The 15,235-nt window shown below is 48.3% G+C and overlaps 1 protein-coding gene across 7 annotated transcripts in view; it reads left to right on the plus strand.

Annotated features, from left to right (window-relative positions):
* RALYL (RALY RNA binding protein like) overlaps positions 1–15,235 on the plus strand; it is a 570,979-nt gene that overhangs the window by 479,949 nt on the left and 75,795 nt on the right. For all 7 annotated transcript variants that reach the window (XM_081111044.1, XM_081111043.1, XM_081111042.1 and 4 more), the window contains one exon: positions 14,891–14,938. In XM_081111044.1, coding sequence (XP_080967170.1) covers positions 14,891–14,938 — 48 coding nt within the window. The remainder of the gene's footprint in view (positions 1–14,890; positions 14,939–15,235) is intronic.

The following is a 15,235-nucleotide window of genomic DNA, read 5'->3' on the forward strand; positions in this document are numbered from 1 at the left end:
TATTAAACAATATAATTTAAATACTTAATAAGTGATTTTATTAAATATTAATAACAATGTTTCATTTTTCAAATTATTATAAATATTCTCATATAAATGCATGATTTATATGTAATATGTATTACATGTAGAATTTATTATATATAATATAAAATACTTTTCTATAAATAAAATAATTTTAATTAGATTCACAAATTAAAATGCTTTCCCCTGTCACCTGACAATAAAAAGTACCAGCTGCGCTGCCTTGACCTTGAGCGCAGAGCTCAGGCCTGCGCCAGCGGACCCATCAGTCAGCCTGCTGTGCTGCGCGTCCTCCGGGCTTTACACCTGGAAGCAATGCCGAGAACGCCCTGGCAAGGCGCCCCTGTGTGGCAGCAGGTGGACTCTGACTTGGGAAGTGAGCGGGAGCAGAGCGGCGTCGAGTCTGCACTTGGAAAAGAATGAGGACTGAGTGGTCGATCCAGTTAAGACTCTAAAATCAGAATCCTAGTTGAAGACCAGTTTTGCCTGGAAAACGGCTGCCCAGCTTCTTAACGGGCAGTACAGAGGAGGGGAGAAGGACCGGATGCTCCTGGCCGTTGGGAAGGACGATGTAGAGGTGCCGCTGGGGCAGCGTGTGAGTCCTCGGGGGAGAGTCACGCTTCCCACACACTGAGTGGTTTTAACAACATACTCAAGGCACTAAAGGAAACCTCCAGGGAATTAGTTCTCCTCACCTCGTCAGCGTGAAGCTGACCTTTTAAAGCAGTGGTTCTCAACCTTCTGGCCCTTTAAATACAGTTCCTCATGTTGTGGTGACCCCCAACCATAAATTATTTTCGTTGCTACTTCATCACTGTAATGTTGCTACTGTTATGAATCGTCATGTAAATATCTGATATGCAGGATGGTCTTAGGCGACCCCTGTGAAAGGGTCGTTCGACCGCCAAAGGGTTGAGAACCATTCTTTTAAAGGGAAGACTTTGCATATGAATTGATTGCATTTTGGGATTGAAACTTTGATTCACACCAGTTGTTCGGCAGATGAATTTCTGCATGAGTAGCTTGATTGTAAGAATGATTATTTATTGCATGGGCAAACACCTTTTTCAGACTTTTTCACTGATGTAGAATAATTTAAGTAACTCAGGCTATTTAAAAATTATATGGATACAGCTCAGAATATATTCTTTTCCCAGCTTGACTGAGAGGCATTTAAACACACACTCAGGACATAAAGCCCAGTTATTGCCTGACCTCGCTGAGGTGCTGGCTCCGGGAGTGAGGGTCCCTGGCCAGCCGAGCCTGCTCTCCTGCTCAGTCCCCGCAAGGCCGCGGACACCCTCATCTGTGATGGAAGGAAATCCGCAGTTTGGGCTGCCGTGGTGAGCCTGGAGGACATTATAGTAAATGAAACGTCAGGCAGAAAGGCCAGGCTGCATGGCCTCACGAGGTGGAGCTGGACGAGCTGGGCTCAGAGCCTGGGGAAGATGGGGGGGGGGGGAGAGCAGTGGCTGCCAGCGACACGGGCGCATGAGTTCTGGGAGCTGCCGTTAATGGTGACTCGGTAACAGCACTGTGTTGTATACTTGAAACTTGCTTTTTAAAGAAGTGGATCTTAAATGTTCTCACCCAGAAAGCGGGACGATGTGAGGTGATGGATAGGTTCATTAGCTTGGTTGTGGAAGTCATTTCACAATCTGTACGTATTCGAAAACACCACATGTGTGTCTTAAATATATGCAGTTTCATTTGTCAAAAAATAGGATCTGTAAAAAACAGGAAGAACAGAAAGAAAATGCCTGATGGAAATGCCATTTCTTTAGGGCACCAGAGTCAGTGAGTGAGGGGCTCCCCACTGAGAGAGGTGGGGGCACACCCTTGTCCTGAGCGTAGTTATCCGTGACGGAAAAGCAGCCGCGGGGAGGCCCCATGTCCCAGGCCTGTCGTTTGGGCAGCGCAGCCAGGAGGCCGCAGCTTCACCTCCCTCAGGGAGCTCAGTCCATTTCCCACAGGTCGCTGCGGGGACCAGGCAGGGAGAGGGAGATGGGCGCGTGCCCTGTGACGTTGGGGGGACGGCGAAGATGCTTGCTGCCAGTCACACCGGGAACAGAGGCCATGGGCCAGGCGGGCGTGGCGTGGCCACTGCGTGCTCACGGGGATTTGAGACACTGTCGCCCTCGTGCTCGGGGCTCCTGTTCCTCTGGGCTCCCGGGGGCTTTCGTTGCAGGGCGCACTCCTGGGCTCCCTGCCCCCGCGTGGCCCACGGCCGGCGGACCCCACGCACAGTGGGAGGCAACTCTGGACACTGGCTCTGCCTCCAGCGCCACTGAAGCCCCAGCCACGTCTGCGACTGGACTTTGGAAACCCGGGACTGTAACTCCACGCAAACACAGCCCTCATCCTCCCAGGTCGCTCTCAGAAGTTTTCTTTCTTTCCTTTTGAGACCATAAGGAGCCACCCCAGCACCCGCTGGGGAAAGGGACACCCCAAGGCCGCTGGTAGAAGGGTCGGGGTGACTGTGGCAAGTGCTAAAATCCAGTGTCAAAATGAAGGGAAGGGTAACGAGAAACTGTCCCCAAGCTTCCGACACACCCACCGGACCTCCCGGAGTCGCCAGCGGCCGATCCAGTGACTACCTTTTGATGGTGTGGCTTCCATTTCCTCTAGGTCTCCAGGGCAGCAGGGAGGCGGGGATGCAGCCAATTTCCCTCTAAAAGTCAATTTTCTCATTTTTCAGGCTCAGACAAGCGCCACCACAGAATGAATGGTTCCTTTAGCAACTGCGCTTGCCGTATTTCTCTGAGGCCCCGGGCTGCTTCTCGGCGAGTGCAGGGCGCTTGCGATGCCGCAGTTGTATTTCATTGTATCAGCCTGCCCCCAGCCCAGCGCTGGGGAACCCGCAGACGGTAGCCCAGGCTTTTCCTGCTGCCCTGTCAGTGTCCTCCCCCGGGCCCTCAAGATCATTTCACCCGCACGGATGGCACACACAGCACCCAGTAAGCGGGGTGACCGGTCCTGTGTGTGTCTGCTTTGGCAGAGGTGCCTGGGCAGCAGGCACTGGCGGCTGCTCCTAATGAAACACAGAGGAGCCCTCGCACAGCCTTCCTCGGTCCTCCCAGCTCTGAATGTCAGGCCGCACAGGCTGCTTGTGGCCACAACCGCTTTCCTTTCTCCCGAGAAACGTTCCCCTGGGGAGAGGGAAGTCGCGCAGCGGCAGGGCGGGCAGGACGGGCGTTCCTGGAGGGAAGAAAACGCACAGGAGCGTTAAATAGACTGATTGGCGTTCTGCTCAGAAAGGAAGCAGCGGTGAGGGACTTTGCAGCCGATGACATTTCAAAAGTGTTACCAGCGCTTCCACTCGCACCTCGCGCATTCCTGTAACAAAGTGCCCCCTACGCCAAATGCCACCGTCTGTACCGGCTTCGCTTGGAGCCTTGGCATCACTTGTCACAGCAGCCTTCCCCCGATCTGGGTGTCATCTATGGTCACTAAACATTAAGGTGTTTAAAAAGCAACCTCTCATTTGATATCTAGTCAGAGAGAAAATAGTATGAGGCATTAAACCCATTCAACCGATAGCAAGTCTGATGTCACACAGGCTCCGTGTGTATTTAAGGTAAAATGGTGTTAAAATTGTTCCTTAAACAATATTGGCTAAATAACCTAACGGCACCCTCTAAACCAGGGGTGGGCAAACTTTTAGACTCGAGGGCCACAATGGGTTCTTAAACTGGACCGGAGGGCCGGAACAAAAGCATGGATGGAGTTTTTGTGTGAACTAATATAAATTCAAAGTAAACATCATTACATAAAAGGGTACGGTCTCTTTTTTTTTAGTTTTATTCATTTCAAATGGGCCAGATCCGGCCCGTGGGCCGTAGTTTGCCCATGGCTGCTCTAAACTCTTAGCCATAGCAATTTTTACCTCTTAATTATTTTATTTTTAAATATTTTTACTGATTTTAGAGAGGAAGGGAGAGAGAGAAACATTGATGTGAGAGCAAACCCTGAGCGGCCGGCTGCCTCCTGCACACCCAGCTGCTGCTGCCGCGGGGGTTGAGGGCTCCAGCCCGCCCGCTCCTGCGATCCCGGCCTCCACGCCCAGCTCTGAGCAGCTCCGGCCTCTGGAGGGGAATGTGTTCATGGAAACCAGCAGCCTTCCCCTGAGGTGCTGAGCTCTGCTCTCACAGGCTCTGCATCGGTCCCGGGTCGGTGGGATTCTGACGTGTCTGCGAGTGGCCGTGTCCCTCGTTGAAGGCGAACCAGCATCTGCCAGTGGCTTGCAGGTCCAGGGGCTCCCTGTCCTGTTCTTTTTCCGGGAAGCCCCATGTCCAGTGACTGAGTGTGAGGTTTCACTCAGAGCCGCCAAGCACGGGCAGTGACTGCAGCACACTGACCCCAGGGGCCTGAGGGCATCTTCTTCTAGGTTTTACCATGGACTGCATCCTGGTCAGACCCCCTCTGGCCCATTCTTTTTTCCTGCTTAAAGTGTGTCGGCTCTTTACCATTAAAGCCCAGAGAGCACGGAGCTCCCAGGGCCCATCTCAGAGTTCCAGACCCGCACAGAACACGCCACAGCGGCTCCAGGGCAGGGGCGACATTGTGATGGCAGACAGCATGCCTCCCTGGCTCCAGGGGCAACGCAGCTCGGCCCCAATCACCAGTGCCCACTGGGCCACGGCAGACCACAGGGAGCCCTGCAGAGTCCCTCTCATCACAGACGGGTGCCAGGCAGGGGGCAGATGTCCTCAGGCCATGGAGGGCAGGCCAGCCAGGCCTGGAAAGCAGTGTTCTCCAGCCACTCTGCTCATGCACACACAAGAAGGGATGACCTGCTCACACGCACACAGGTAGGGATGACCTGCTCACACACACACAGGAAGGGATGACCTGCTCACACACACACAGGAAGGGATGACCTGCTCACACGCACACAGGAAGGGATAACCTGCTCACATGCACACAGGTAGGGATGACCTGCTCACACACACACAGGAAGAGATGACCTGCTCACACGCACACACGTAGGGATGACCTGCTCATATGCACACAGGAAGGGATGACCTGCTCATATGCACACACAGGAAGGGATGACCTGCTCATATGCACACAGGAAGGGATGACCTGCTCATATGCACACAGGAAGGGATGACCTGCTCACTCGCACACAGGAAGGGATGACCTGCTCATATGCACACAGGAAGGGATGACCTGCTCATATGCACACACAGGTAGGGATGACCTGGTCACACACACACAGGAAGGGATGACCTGCTCACACACACACACAGGAAGGGATGACCTGCTCACACACACACACAGGTAGGGATGACCTGCTCACACACACACAGGAAGGGATGACCTGCTCACACACACACACAGGTAGGGATGACCTGCTCACACACACACAGGAAGGGATGACCTGCTCACACGTACACAGGAAGGGATAACCTGCTCACACGCACACAGGTAGGGATGACCTGCTCACACACACACAGGAAGGGATGACCTGATCACACGCACACAGGAAGGGATAACCTGCTCACACGCACACAGGTAGGGATGACCTGCTCACACACACACAGGAAGGGATGACCTGATCACACGCACACAGGAAGGGATAACCTGCTCACACGCACACACGTAGGGATGACCTGCTCATATGCACACAGGAAGGGATGACCTGCTCATATGCACACATAGGAAGGGATGACCTGCTCATATGCACACAGGAAGGGATGACCTGCTCATATGCACACAGGAAGGGATGACCTGCTCATATGCACACAGGAAGGGATGACCTGCTCATATGCACACACAGGAAGGGATGACCTGCTCACACACACACACAGGAAGGGATGACCTGCTCACACACACACAGGTAGGGATGACCTGCTCACACACACACAGGTAGGGATGACCTGCTCACACACACACAGGAAGGGATGACCTGCTCACACGCACACACGTAGGGATGACCTGCTCACATGCACACAGGTAGGGATGCCCCCCCACCCCAAACCAAGTGTTTCTGGATGGAGAGAGTCAGGGACCCAGGCTTCTTCCCAATGAGGCCCTCATCCTCAGCTCATGCCCCCAGGTTAGTCCGGGGGACGGCCTCCTTCCCACTGAGTCACCTTCAGCCTCTGCACAGGGCGGGTCGGCTGTGCCTCCTTCTGCTTCTTGAAGCCCATCTCCTCTCCTGAGTCTGTCCACAGGCCCGGCTCAGAGCCTCTGGCCCATCCCCGGGATTGCTGTGGCGGATCTGACTGATGTCTAGAAAGAGTTGGGAAGAGGAGTTGGGGAGGGGATTGAAAATGGAAACAGAGGATGGGCTTGGAGGCCACTGTGGCCCCTGGTCCAGGTCTGAGTGGAGGGAGGTAGCAAACCTGAGGAGGTGGCCTCACCTTTGAATCGGGCTGAATTCAGGATTACAGGGGTGACGCATGCGACACCTGGTGGCACTCAGTAAACATGTGAGACTACAGGGTAGTGTTTCCTGACCGTGTGGTGTCTGCTCTAACCAGAACTCCCCAGGCCTCTGTGGCCAGCTCTGCAGAAAGAGTGTTTCTTCCCAGCGCTGGGCCCACACTGGGTGCCCCGGAGCCCCTGAGGCAGGGAGAGGAGGGGCTGCGAGTGAGGGTGCCAGGAGGGCAGGGTGCTGCTGTGTCAGCTGGACCCAGTGGGTGTCAATTTTCTCACTGCACATGACGGGGCACCCACACCAGCTTGCTAAATGCTTCCTCGTCGGTTCTGATAGCTGCATGGCATTCTCCAGTATGAATACTCCACACCTTTTGACCAGTCTCCTATTGATGGGCAGGTGGTGTGGCCATATTTGCCACCATTAACCACGTATGTGTCACCTGCGATCCAGCTATTCCATTTTTCAAAATTGATCCAGCAGGTAGTCTCACTTTATTATCCTTGTTGATTCTCTCTCCTGTGTCCCACGTCATCAGCTATAAATGGCTTTGCTGGGGATCAGAGTGGCTCCCCAATGTCACTTTCACTGACTTCATTGAAGTTCACAGTCTCTGTAAGATCTGCATTTCACCCCCAGGGGGCAGCCCGGACCCTGCTGAGTCCCCTCGCACACCGCGGGCCCCTCTTCCTTCTGCTTTATCCTCTCTTTGGAGTTTCATATTACAATCACCACGAATGTCTAAATAATAGCTTAGTGATCCAGGGCAATCATTCTGTGCACAAAAGTTATTTTCACTTTTAGAGGCCGTGTGAACCTCAGATCTGCGTCAAAAGTGCTGGCAGAGGATTTAAAGCCTCGCTTCCCAATTAGAGTCTGTTCACCAGCCAGGAATGACTGATCTTTATTTCATCCATCTCAAAATGTGACCTTTTCCACACTTTTAATGACATATTAAAGTGCAGAATACATCTTGATTCAAAAGATTTCCCACTTAATTCTGCAGAACAAATCAGTTATCACAGTTTAACCGGTCGCTGCCAATTGCAGGCTGGATCCCCAATAGGGGTGTGCAGGAGGCAGCTGATCAATGTTTCTCTCTCATCAATGTTTCTATCTCTCCCTTTCCTTTCCTGGCTCTGAAATCAATAAAAAACATTTTTTTAAATGACAGAACGGCCCAGCAGTGTGGCTCCATTGTTAAGAGTTGACCCTTGAACCAAGAGATCACCGGTTCGATTCCTGGTCAGGGCACATGCCCAGGTTGCAGGCTCAATCCCCAGTAGGGGGCATAAAGGAGGCACACTACTGATGTTTCTCTCATCGACGTTTCTATTTCTCCCTCTCCCTTTCTCTCCAAAATCAATAAAAACTTATTTTTTAAAAATAAAAATGACAGAACAGTCTAACCCAGCCGTGGGCAAACTACAGCCTGCGGGCCGGATCTGGCCCGTTCGGCTTTCTATCCGGCCGCAGAGCCGAAAGAGCGGAGGGTTCTCTTGCTCTCCCCTCCGCTCCTTCACCAGCAGCAGTGTTAACATGTATTAGTTCACACAAACACTCCATCCATGCTTTTGTTCCGGCCCTCTGGTCCAGTTTAAGAACCCATTGTGGCCCTCGAGTCAAAAAGTTTGCCCACCCCTGGTCTAACCCAAGATGGCCATTGTAATGGTCTAAAATTCGAAATTAAATATTCAGATGTTTAAGCATTCTAGTGTAGATATGTTGTTTTCTTACAAATAATAATAATAATAAATGTTATGGGAGAAAGTCTCACAAATGTGTACCATTCAGTTCAAAAAGCATCTCCTGGGTGACGCACACACCTGCCTCCCCAGGCTCCCCCTAGTGAGGCAGCGGCACTCACAGCCAATTCCACACCATCTTCAGCCAGAAGCCTGCAGGCGTGACAAGAAGGACACCTGCGCACTGATGACCAAATCTGCTTAAAACAAGAGATGGCCGTGCCCGGCAGGATTCTGCCATGAGCCGGCCTGGAATATCTTACTGTGGAAACATCAGCATCGAGAAACTCAGACAAAGCCAATTAAGTTCAAAGGAGGAAGACAGGAGTGATGAATGGGATGGAGGGGCTGGTCTGTGAAGGAAAAGGCTAACGGAAATAAATCTGCATAGATTAGCTCTGTGACAGGAGCAGAAGAGGGCAGACAAGCATGGAGTCCACTACAAATTCAGGAAGACAGCAATCAAATAATAACACCAGCAAAACAAAGTAGCAAAAACAAACAATAGCACAGGAGGTGGAATTTAATCCAACTCAACAAACTTTTTAATTGAGGACCAGGAGGCAGGACTTTAAGGATGGATGCCTGCTCAACACAATGAAGATACAACACGTTGACAGGTGCACACCTGGAGCAGAGCCCCTAACAGCGAACTTTCTGCTGAGCAACCAGTCCAGGTAAGGCAAAGGCTGTGGAGAGGGGGGTCTCTCCGAGAGCATGGAGCCTGGCTGGGCCACACAGAGCGCAGGACTGGGAAGGGCAGGCTGAGTGAGGAGGAATGGGACACACTGCTGAAGGCTGTTGGAAGGAGCACCCGAATTTTGGAGGGAAATGAAGTTTGCAGTCTCAAGGTTACCTGGAGGTCATGCAGAGCAGCTGGAGAGGTGCTGTCGCGGTTCTTTGTTTATTTTGACACTTTGTAAAAAGAATGCTTTTAATTCCTTAGCAGCGTATGTGGTGGGTGGGTGTCTGGGAGAGACTTGAGACCAGGAATGCCTGTTGGGAGCCTGCGTCCCTGCTCCAGGCAAGACTGCATCTCCAGGCCAGGCCTTCCAAGGGGCTGGGTGCTTGGTTCACCTGCTGTCATACTTACAGTTCTCTCATCAAAGGTGACAAGATGTCTATAAAAATAAATGTTCATCCTCGTGGCAGCTTTAGAAAGTAATCATGAATCGGAGAGTGTTGTACTTAGATATTTATTTTCACTCGTTCTAAACCAGAAGACAGCAGTGAAAATGAAACACAGCTGGGAATCCCACGGGCAACTATTCTTCCCAAGAGAGCCTATTGGGGAACGGTAAAAAGTGCACCCCGTTCAGGCGGCGCTTCCAAAACCAGAATCTCTCGCTGGCTCAGCCAGGAGAGAGCAAAAGAATTCTTCTTCTTTTCCTTCTCCTTCCCTCTTGTTCCCAGAATTCACCCTTCACACATCTTTCCATAAGAGTCACCTCCCTTCAAATGTGAGGCAGGAAGCTTGACACAGCAAGTAAGAGACCAGGCTCGGGCCGGGGCGGGTGGGTTGTTTAATCTTTTGAACTTCGTAGGCACTTGATCTTCTTAAGCTGCCAGGTCCTAGTCCACAATAGCCTGGAATTTTACAAATCCTTTAGGTTCCTGCTGCCAGCCGCCCCCACCCCCAATCCAAAGGTCCTTGGGAGTAAATCCAATATTTTGTCAATAATGTTTAGGCTAAATAATTTAACTCACTGTTTTTGAATTTTGAATCTATGCATGTGTGTATCCACTACACACACATACACACACACACACACACACACACTCCAAAGTAAATGTACAGATTTATACATATGAAAATGGACAGATGTCGGCATATTTCTTGGCTAAGTTTACAAATCTGTTCAACCATCTGTACATACTCTGAAAGTGGAAGCCTACACCCAGTTTTATGACGGGTTAGAGCCGGATCTTTGGTGCCGCTGAGGACACGTCCGACCCGGGGAGAAGGAGCTCTGCACTCAGGCAGGGAGCGCCTGTCCCCACTTCTGCCTGCAGGACTCCCGCAGGCACCCTGAGAGGAGGGTGCTCGAGAGCCGTGACCTTCCTGGAGCACGTTCTCCATCTGATTCCGCCGCTGATTCCGACCAGCTAGAAGGGCCAGGCCCCGTCCCCCTCTCGCATGACATCTTTGATCCCTGTGTCCCACCAACCACATCCTACAAGCTCTCCTAGTAGTGTTTATTTCTATTTGGCACTTATGAAATTCTGCTTTGAATTATGGTCTTGTGTGTATTTGTCTGATCACTTACACTTAGAATGACTTTCCTTGAGATTAGGAGCCATGTTCCGCCTATATTATCGACAACTCCCAGTATTGTGCTTACAATAAGTACTCAATAATTGATTATTCAACTTACTTTCTTAGAGAGCCCGGTGCAGTCATTGAGAAGCTCTGGTAATAGTCACTATCGACAGGGTGTCTGTTAAGAAGTCACTAAAGTGCTCCCCCCTTGTGTTAAGAAGTTTGTTAACATTCTTCAGATTATATTTTAATGAAGTTTCATAATAGAAAATACCAAGAATACTTTTGTGTATTAGTCTACTCATACTAAGCTGATTTTATGAACACAAAGGGATTAGAGAAAATGGATCTCATATATTGCAAAACCCAATGAGTTGTGGTGATTTCTTCTTCTATAAATGAAAAAGTTTAAATGAAATTCCAGGAACATTACTAGGTCTCATTTAATCTTCAGTAATAAAAGAAAGTGTGTGTGTGTGTGTGTGTGTGTGTGTGTGTGTGTGTGTGTTGTATGACTCTCAACAATTACTTTACCAATTCTGACTTCTCATTAAATTTCAAAGAAATGTGAGCAAATCGATTAAAGGTACATTGAAAAGTAGAATAAAAGCCATGAATGTGTACCAGATTTAAAAATGAAAATACAAAGTATTTGGGTTACATATACTTTTATTCCACTTTCTAGAAAATCAAGTACTGCCCCTTGCCACTGGCTTTTCCCTCAAATGACAGAAATGCTGACATTTGCTGGACTTAGTTTCCTCCTGGACAATGTGCTGCACAGTCTGACTTATTACCATTTGTTTTCAGTGGCCTAAGGCCCAGGTTGTCATACAAAATTACCGCAATGAAATTTGTAAAAATTCCTCCCTTAAAAGCCAAAAGAGATTAGCCCCAAGCGTAGCAGCTGCCCTCCTGGCTCAGGGGAGGGCAAAGAGGATATTTTCAATGTGAAAGACAAGTGTCTTTCTGGCAGTAAAATTCAAGGATACATGATGCACCTTAGAAACTTCAATGTGACTCCTGGAGATGCCATTTTTGACAGCTCATTTCCAGTAGAGGTTTGCACAGAAAGAAAAAGGAGGGATTTTTATGAAAGAGAAACAATCTGCAAGGGAGGAAAAAAAGACCAAAAAAAAAAAAAAAAGGAATTGAGGAGGGTGGCAGGAAGGCCCAAGAAAGCATAAGAAAAGTGCATGAGACTAACCCGGGGTGTTCTCTCTTCATCTCCTTGTATCTCTTCCTCCTCCTTGGAAACCCAGCTCGATTTTACAGCCAATGAGCTGAACCTGACATGTCCGCTAAAAGTTCAAACCTCAAAAGCAGGCTCATCATGATTGCCCTGACATTTCATCTCATTACCAACTTGACAGGCGAAATGGAGTTCATGATGCAGATGTGGGGTTGGAGGTCAAATCATCCTGATGCTTAGCCTCCCCTGCTCTTGTGAATGACCTTAGCAGTCAGGGTGAAACAAAGCAGGTAGGATGGACAGATCGCTCCAGCAGCCACTGAGAACAATAAAAACGGATTGTTCTTCTTGCTCATTTTTAAATTCCCAGAGGCTGTTCCATTTCTGAAGAGCTTCCTAAAGGCTGAAGACGCAGGGATGGGATGAGCACCATCAGCCACATTAGGAACATGTATTAATTCGTTCATGAGTCATCGTTTCTTCTTGCTGTTAAGCTCTGCTGTCTGAGGTTGTAATATAAAAAAGAGTCTCAGGAAAAAAGATTATAAAACATAATTAGCATTTCTCAGTGCCCGTCCACAGAGGGCAGTCTAAGGAAGATGTGGTGCCCATGCAATGGAACGTTGCCCAGCCACGAAGAAGGACACCCGGCCAACAGGACAGCTTGGGTGGGTCTTGTGGGAATATACTGAGTGAAATAAGTCAGACAGAGAAAGACTAGTACTACACAATCCCACTTATATGTGGAATCAGGAAAAAAAAAACCTCAGAAAAAGAGGCTAGATGATGCCAGCAGGGCCTGGCGATGGGGAAAGATGGGGAAACATTGGCCAAATGTTACAAACTACCAGTTATAATATGAACATATTCTTCAAACATAAGCTAAAACAATAATTATTCATGATGAATTAGGGTAAAAGTAGCATGACTTTAAACAAAAAGATACATATATATATATATATATATATATATATATATATATACACACACACACGCACACACACACACACACACACACACACACTAGGGGCTCAGTGCATGAATTCATGCACCTTGAAAGGAACTGTGGGCTGTGAAGCTGCGGTGGACACAGGGGCAGGTCTCAGCCCATCTCCGCGCCCTCATCTGGCCCCTCCCCCAGAGGCCCCCAGTCCCCTGTCTGCCAGCAGCCCCGCTCCCACTGCTCACACCTGTGATGGCGTGGAGAGATTGGGACCAGCGCCAGCAGTGGATGCTCGCGGGGATGGCACCATCAGCAGGTGCGAGTGGCAGCTGCTGCCCCGATTGCCCCTCAGGAGCAGGGGGAAGTGGAGAAGCCCTCAGGGGCAATTGGGGCCGGCAGCCACCACTCACACCCACTGATGGCGCCGAGTGATCGGGGCCAGTGTCGGGCGCTGGCAGCAGGTGCAAGCAGTGGACAGGAGCAAAGAATATTCAGCGACTGGTGACCTGCCTTGGTCTGGTGCCCCCGCTCATCTGCTCCACCATCCCACTGTGGCCAAAGGCCACCTGCTGTTGATACCCGCCATGTTCCGCGCATGCCCTCTGGTGGTCAGCACATGTCATAGCAACCGGTTGTTCGGTTGTTCTGCCGTTCAGTCTATTTGCATATTATATATATATATATATAACCCAATGCCTAAAATTCATGCAAGGGGCTCAGCCCTCGCAGCCCTGGCTGCCTCATGACCCAGGCTCTTAGGCCCCACCCACTGGTCATTCCGGAAGATCATCTGGAAGGTTGTTCCAGAAGGTCGTTCCACTGTCCAGTCTAATTAGCATATTTTCTCTTTATTATATAGGATATATATACACACTGTTATATTACTCAGTCATTAAAAGGAATGAAGTGAAACTCTGTTATGTGCTACAATGTGGATAAACTTTGAAAACGTTTTGATAACTGAAACAAGCCAGACAAAAAGGACCAATATGGTACAATTCCACTTATAGGACAAACCTAGACTAGGCAAATTCACAAAGACAGAAAGGAGGATGGAGGTTACAGGGCTGTGGGGGAGAGGGTGCGTTACAGAATGTCTGGGAAGATGGAAACTCTGGAAGTGGATAGTGCTGATGTTGGCACAACATTGTGAATGTACCTAATGGTGCTGAATTGCATACATAAAATGGGCTAAAATCATAAGCTTTATGACAAAATAAATGAGTAAATGTTAAAAATAATCACTTCCCTGTAGAGCAGATACAGGGTTGGCATGAGAGTAAACTTCTCCCAGCTTGGGAGGTCGCACAGCGTCACCACAGAGCTCCAGACCTGGATTCTGGAGTGTTTTCCTCCGGTGTTGGCTCTGTCACTTCTTAGTGGTAAACATTGGAGCAATTGCTCAGATGAGTAGCTCAGTTGGTTAGCGAGTAGTCCTGGTACACCAAGGTTGGGGATCCCTGGTCAGGGCACGGAACAGCAGAGCGGTCTCTCTCTCTCTCTCTCTCTCTCTCTCTCTCTCTCTCTCTCTCTCTCTCATCTCAAAATCAATAAGTAAAAAATAAATTCAATATTTTTTAAATTTTGAGCAAATCACTGAGGTCCTTTGCGCTTTAGTTTCTTCTATTACAGTATCCAGCCAGGGTTGTTTTGAGGACAAGATTAAAAGAAAATACTGCATAGAAAGTGCTTTATCAACTCCACACTATAGTGCATGGGGGCAAAGTGTGTAATATATCCCTTAGTTATAACCATCTTATCACTGAAATGTACTTTTTAATTCGTATTTAAATACCCAATAATATTGTTGTAGTTAGCCAAAGTGGCCTTTTTAAAAATTTTTCTCTATGTAAAAGTATTGAATCATAGTGTTTAGAATTTTAAAAGCTGAATTTCTGAGGAAACCACATTCCTACTTCCATTCTTAGAGAGAATGGGCCCCTAAACCCTTTCATTTGTGCTATGTTGATTCCTTCTGTTCATTGGTTAGCCTCATTGTACAGACCTTAGGAAGAAGAAACAGCTATATTATATCTTGTCTAGAAAAAAAAATGGGCTTCAATCATGTTTAATTACAAGTATTGAAATATTTTATTTTGCTTCCTGCTCTCCTCTTCCATTCCAACCTACATCAGTCTCTACCATGTCAGACATGTGGCAGTTCTCTGACACGCTGTGATAGACAAGGAAACATTACCTTGCAAAACTCTTCAGACACATAATTACATTGAAAAATAAGTATTTATAAAGCGACTAAATTGCTTGCTGGAACATCATAAATTAATACCAAAAATCAATGTGTGAAACAAATGTCAACTAATTTTTTTGTTTCTCCCCTTAGTGGTTACGTCTTCGACTATGATTACTACAGAGATGATTTCTACAATCGGTATGTAAACTTTTCATCTTGTTTCCCTTTGATTTAAATTATCTTTTAAGTATTTTGTACATTTCATTTATGGCTATTCTTGATTAATGTGTTTAAAATATTTTATAGTAAAAGGAAAAGAAAATATTATGTCCTCCAAAATACAATTTAAACAGCTTTTCCTATTTTCATTGTCCTTACTGGGTTACATAAAGTACAACTTGGACTTATAGGTGCTTAAGCCTAATATTAGGTGTCTGATATTTGCATAATATTTTAGAGATTTAATCAACCAAAGTTATTTTCCAGGTCTGTTGT

This window comes from Myotis nattereri (genome assembly GCF_964212035.1).
Source record: "Myotis nattereri genome assembly, chromosome: 17".
Classification (NCBI taxonomy): Eukaryota; Metazoa; Chordata; class Mammalia; order Chiroptera; family Vespertilionidae; genus Myotis; species Myotis nattereri.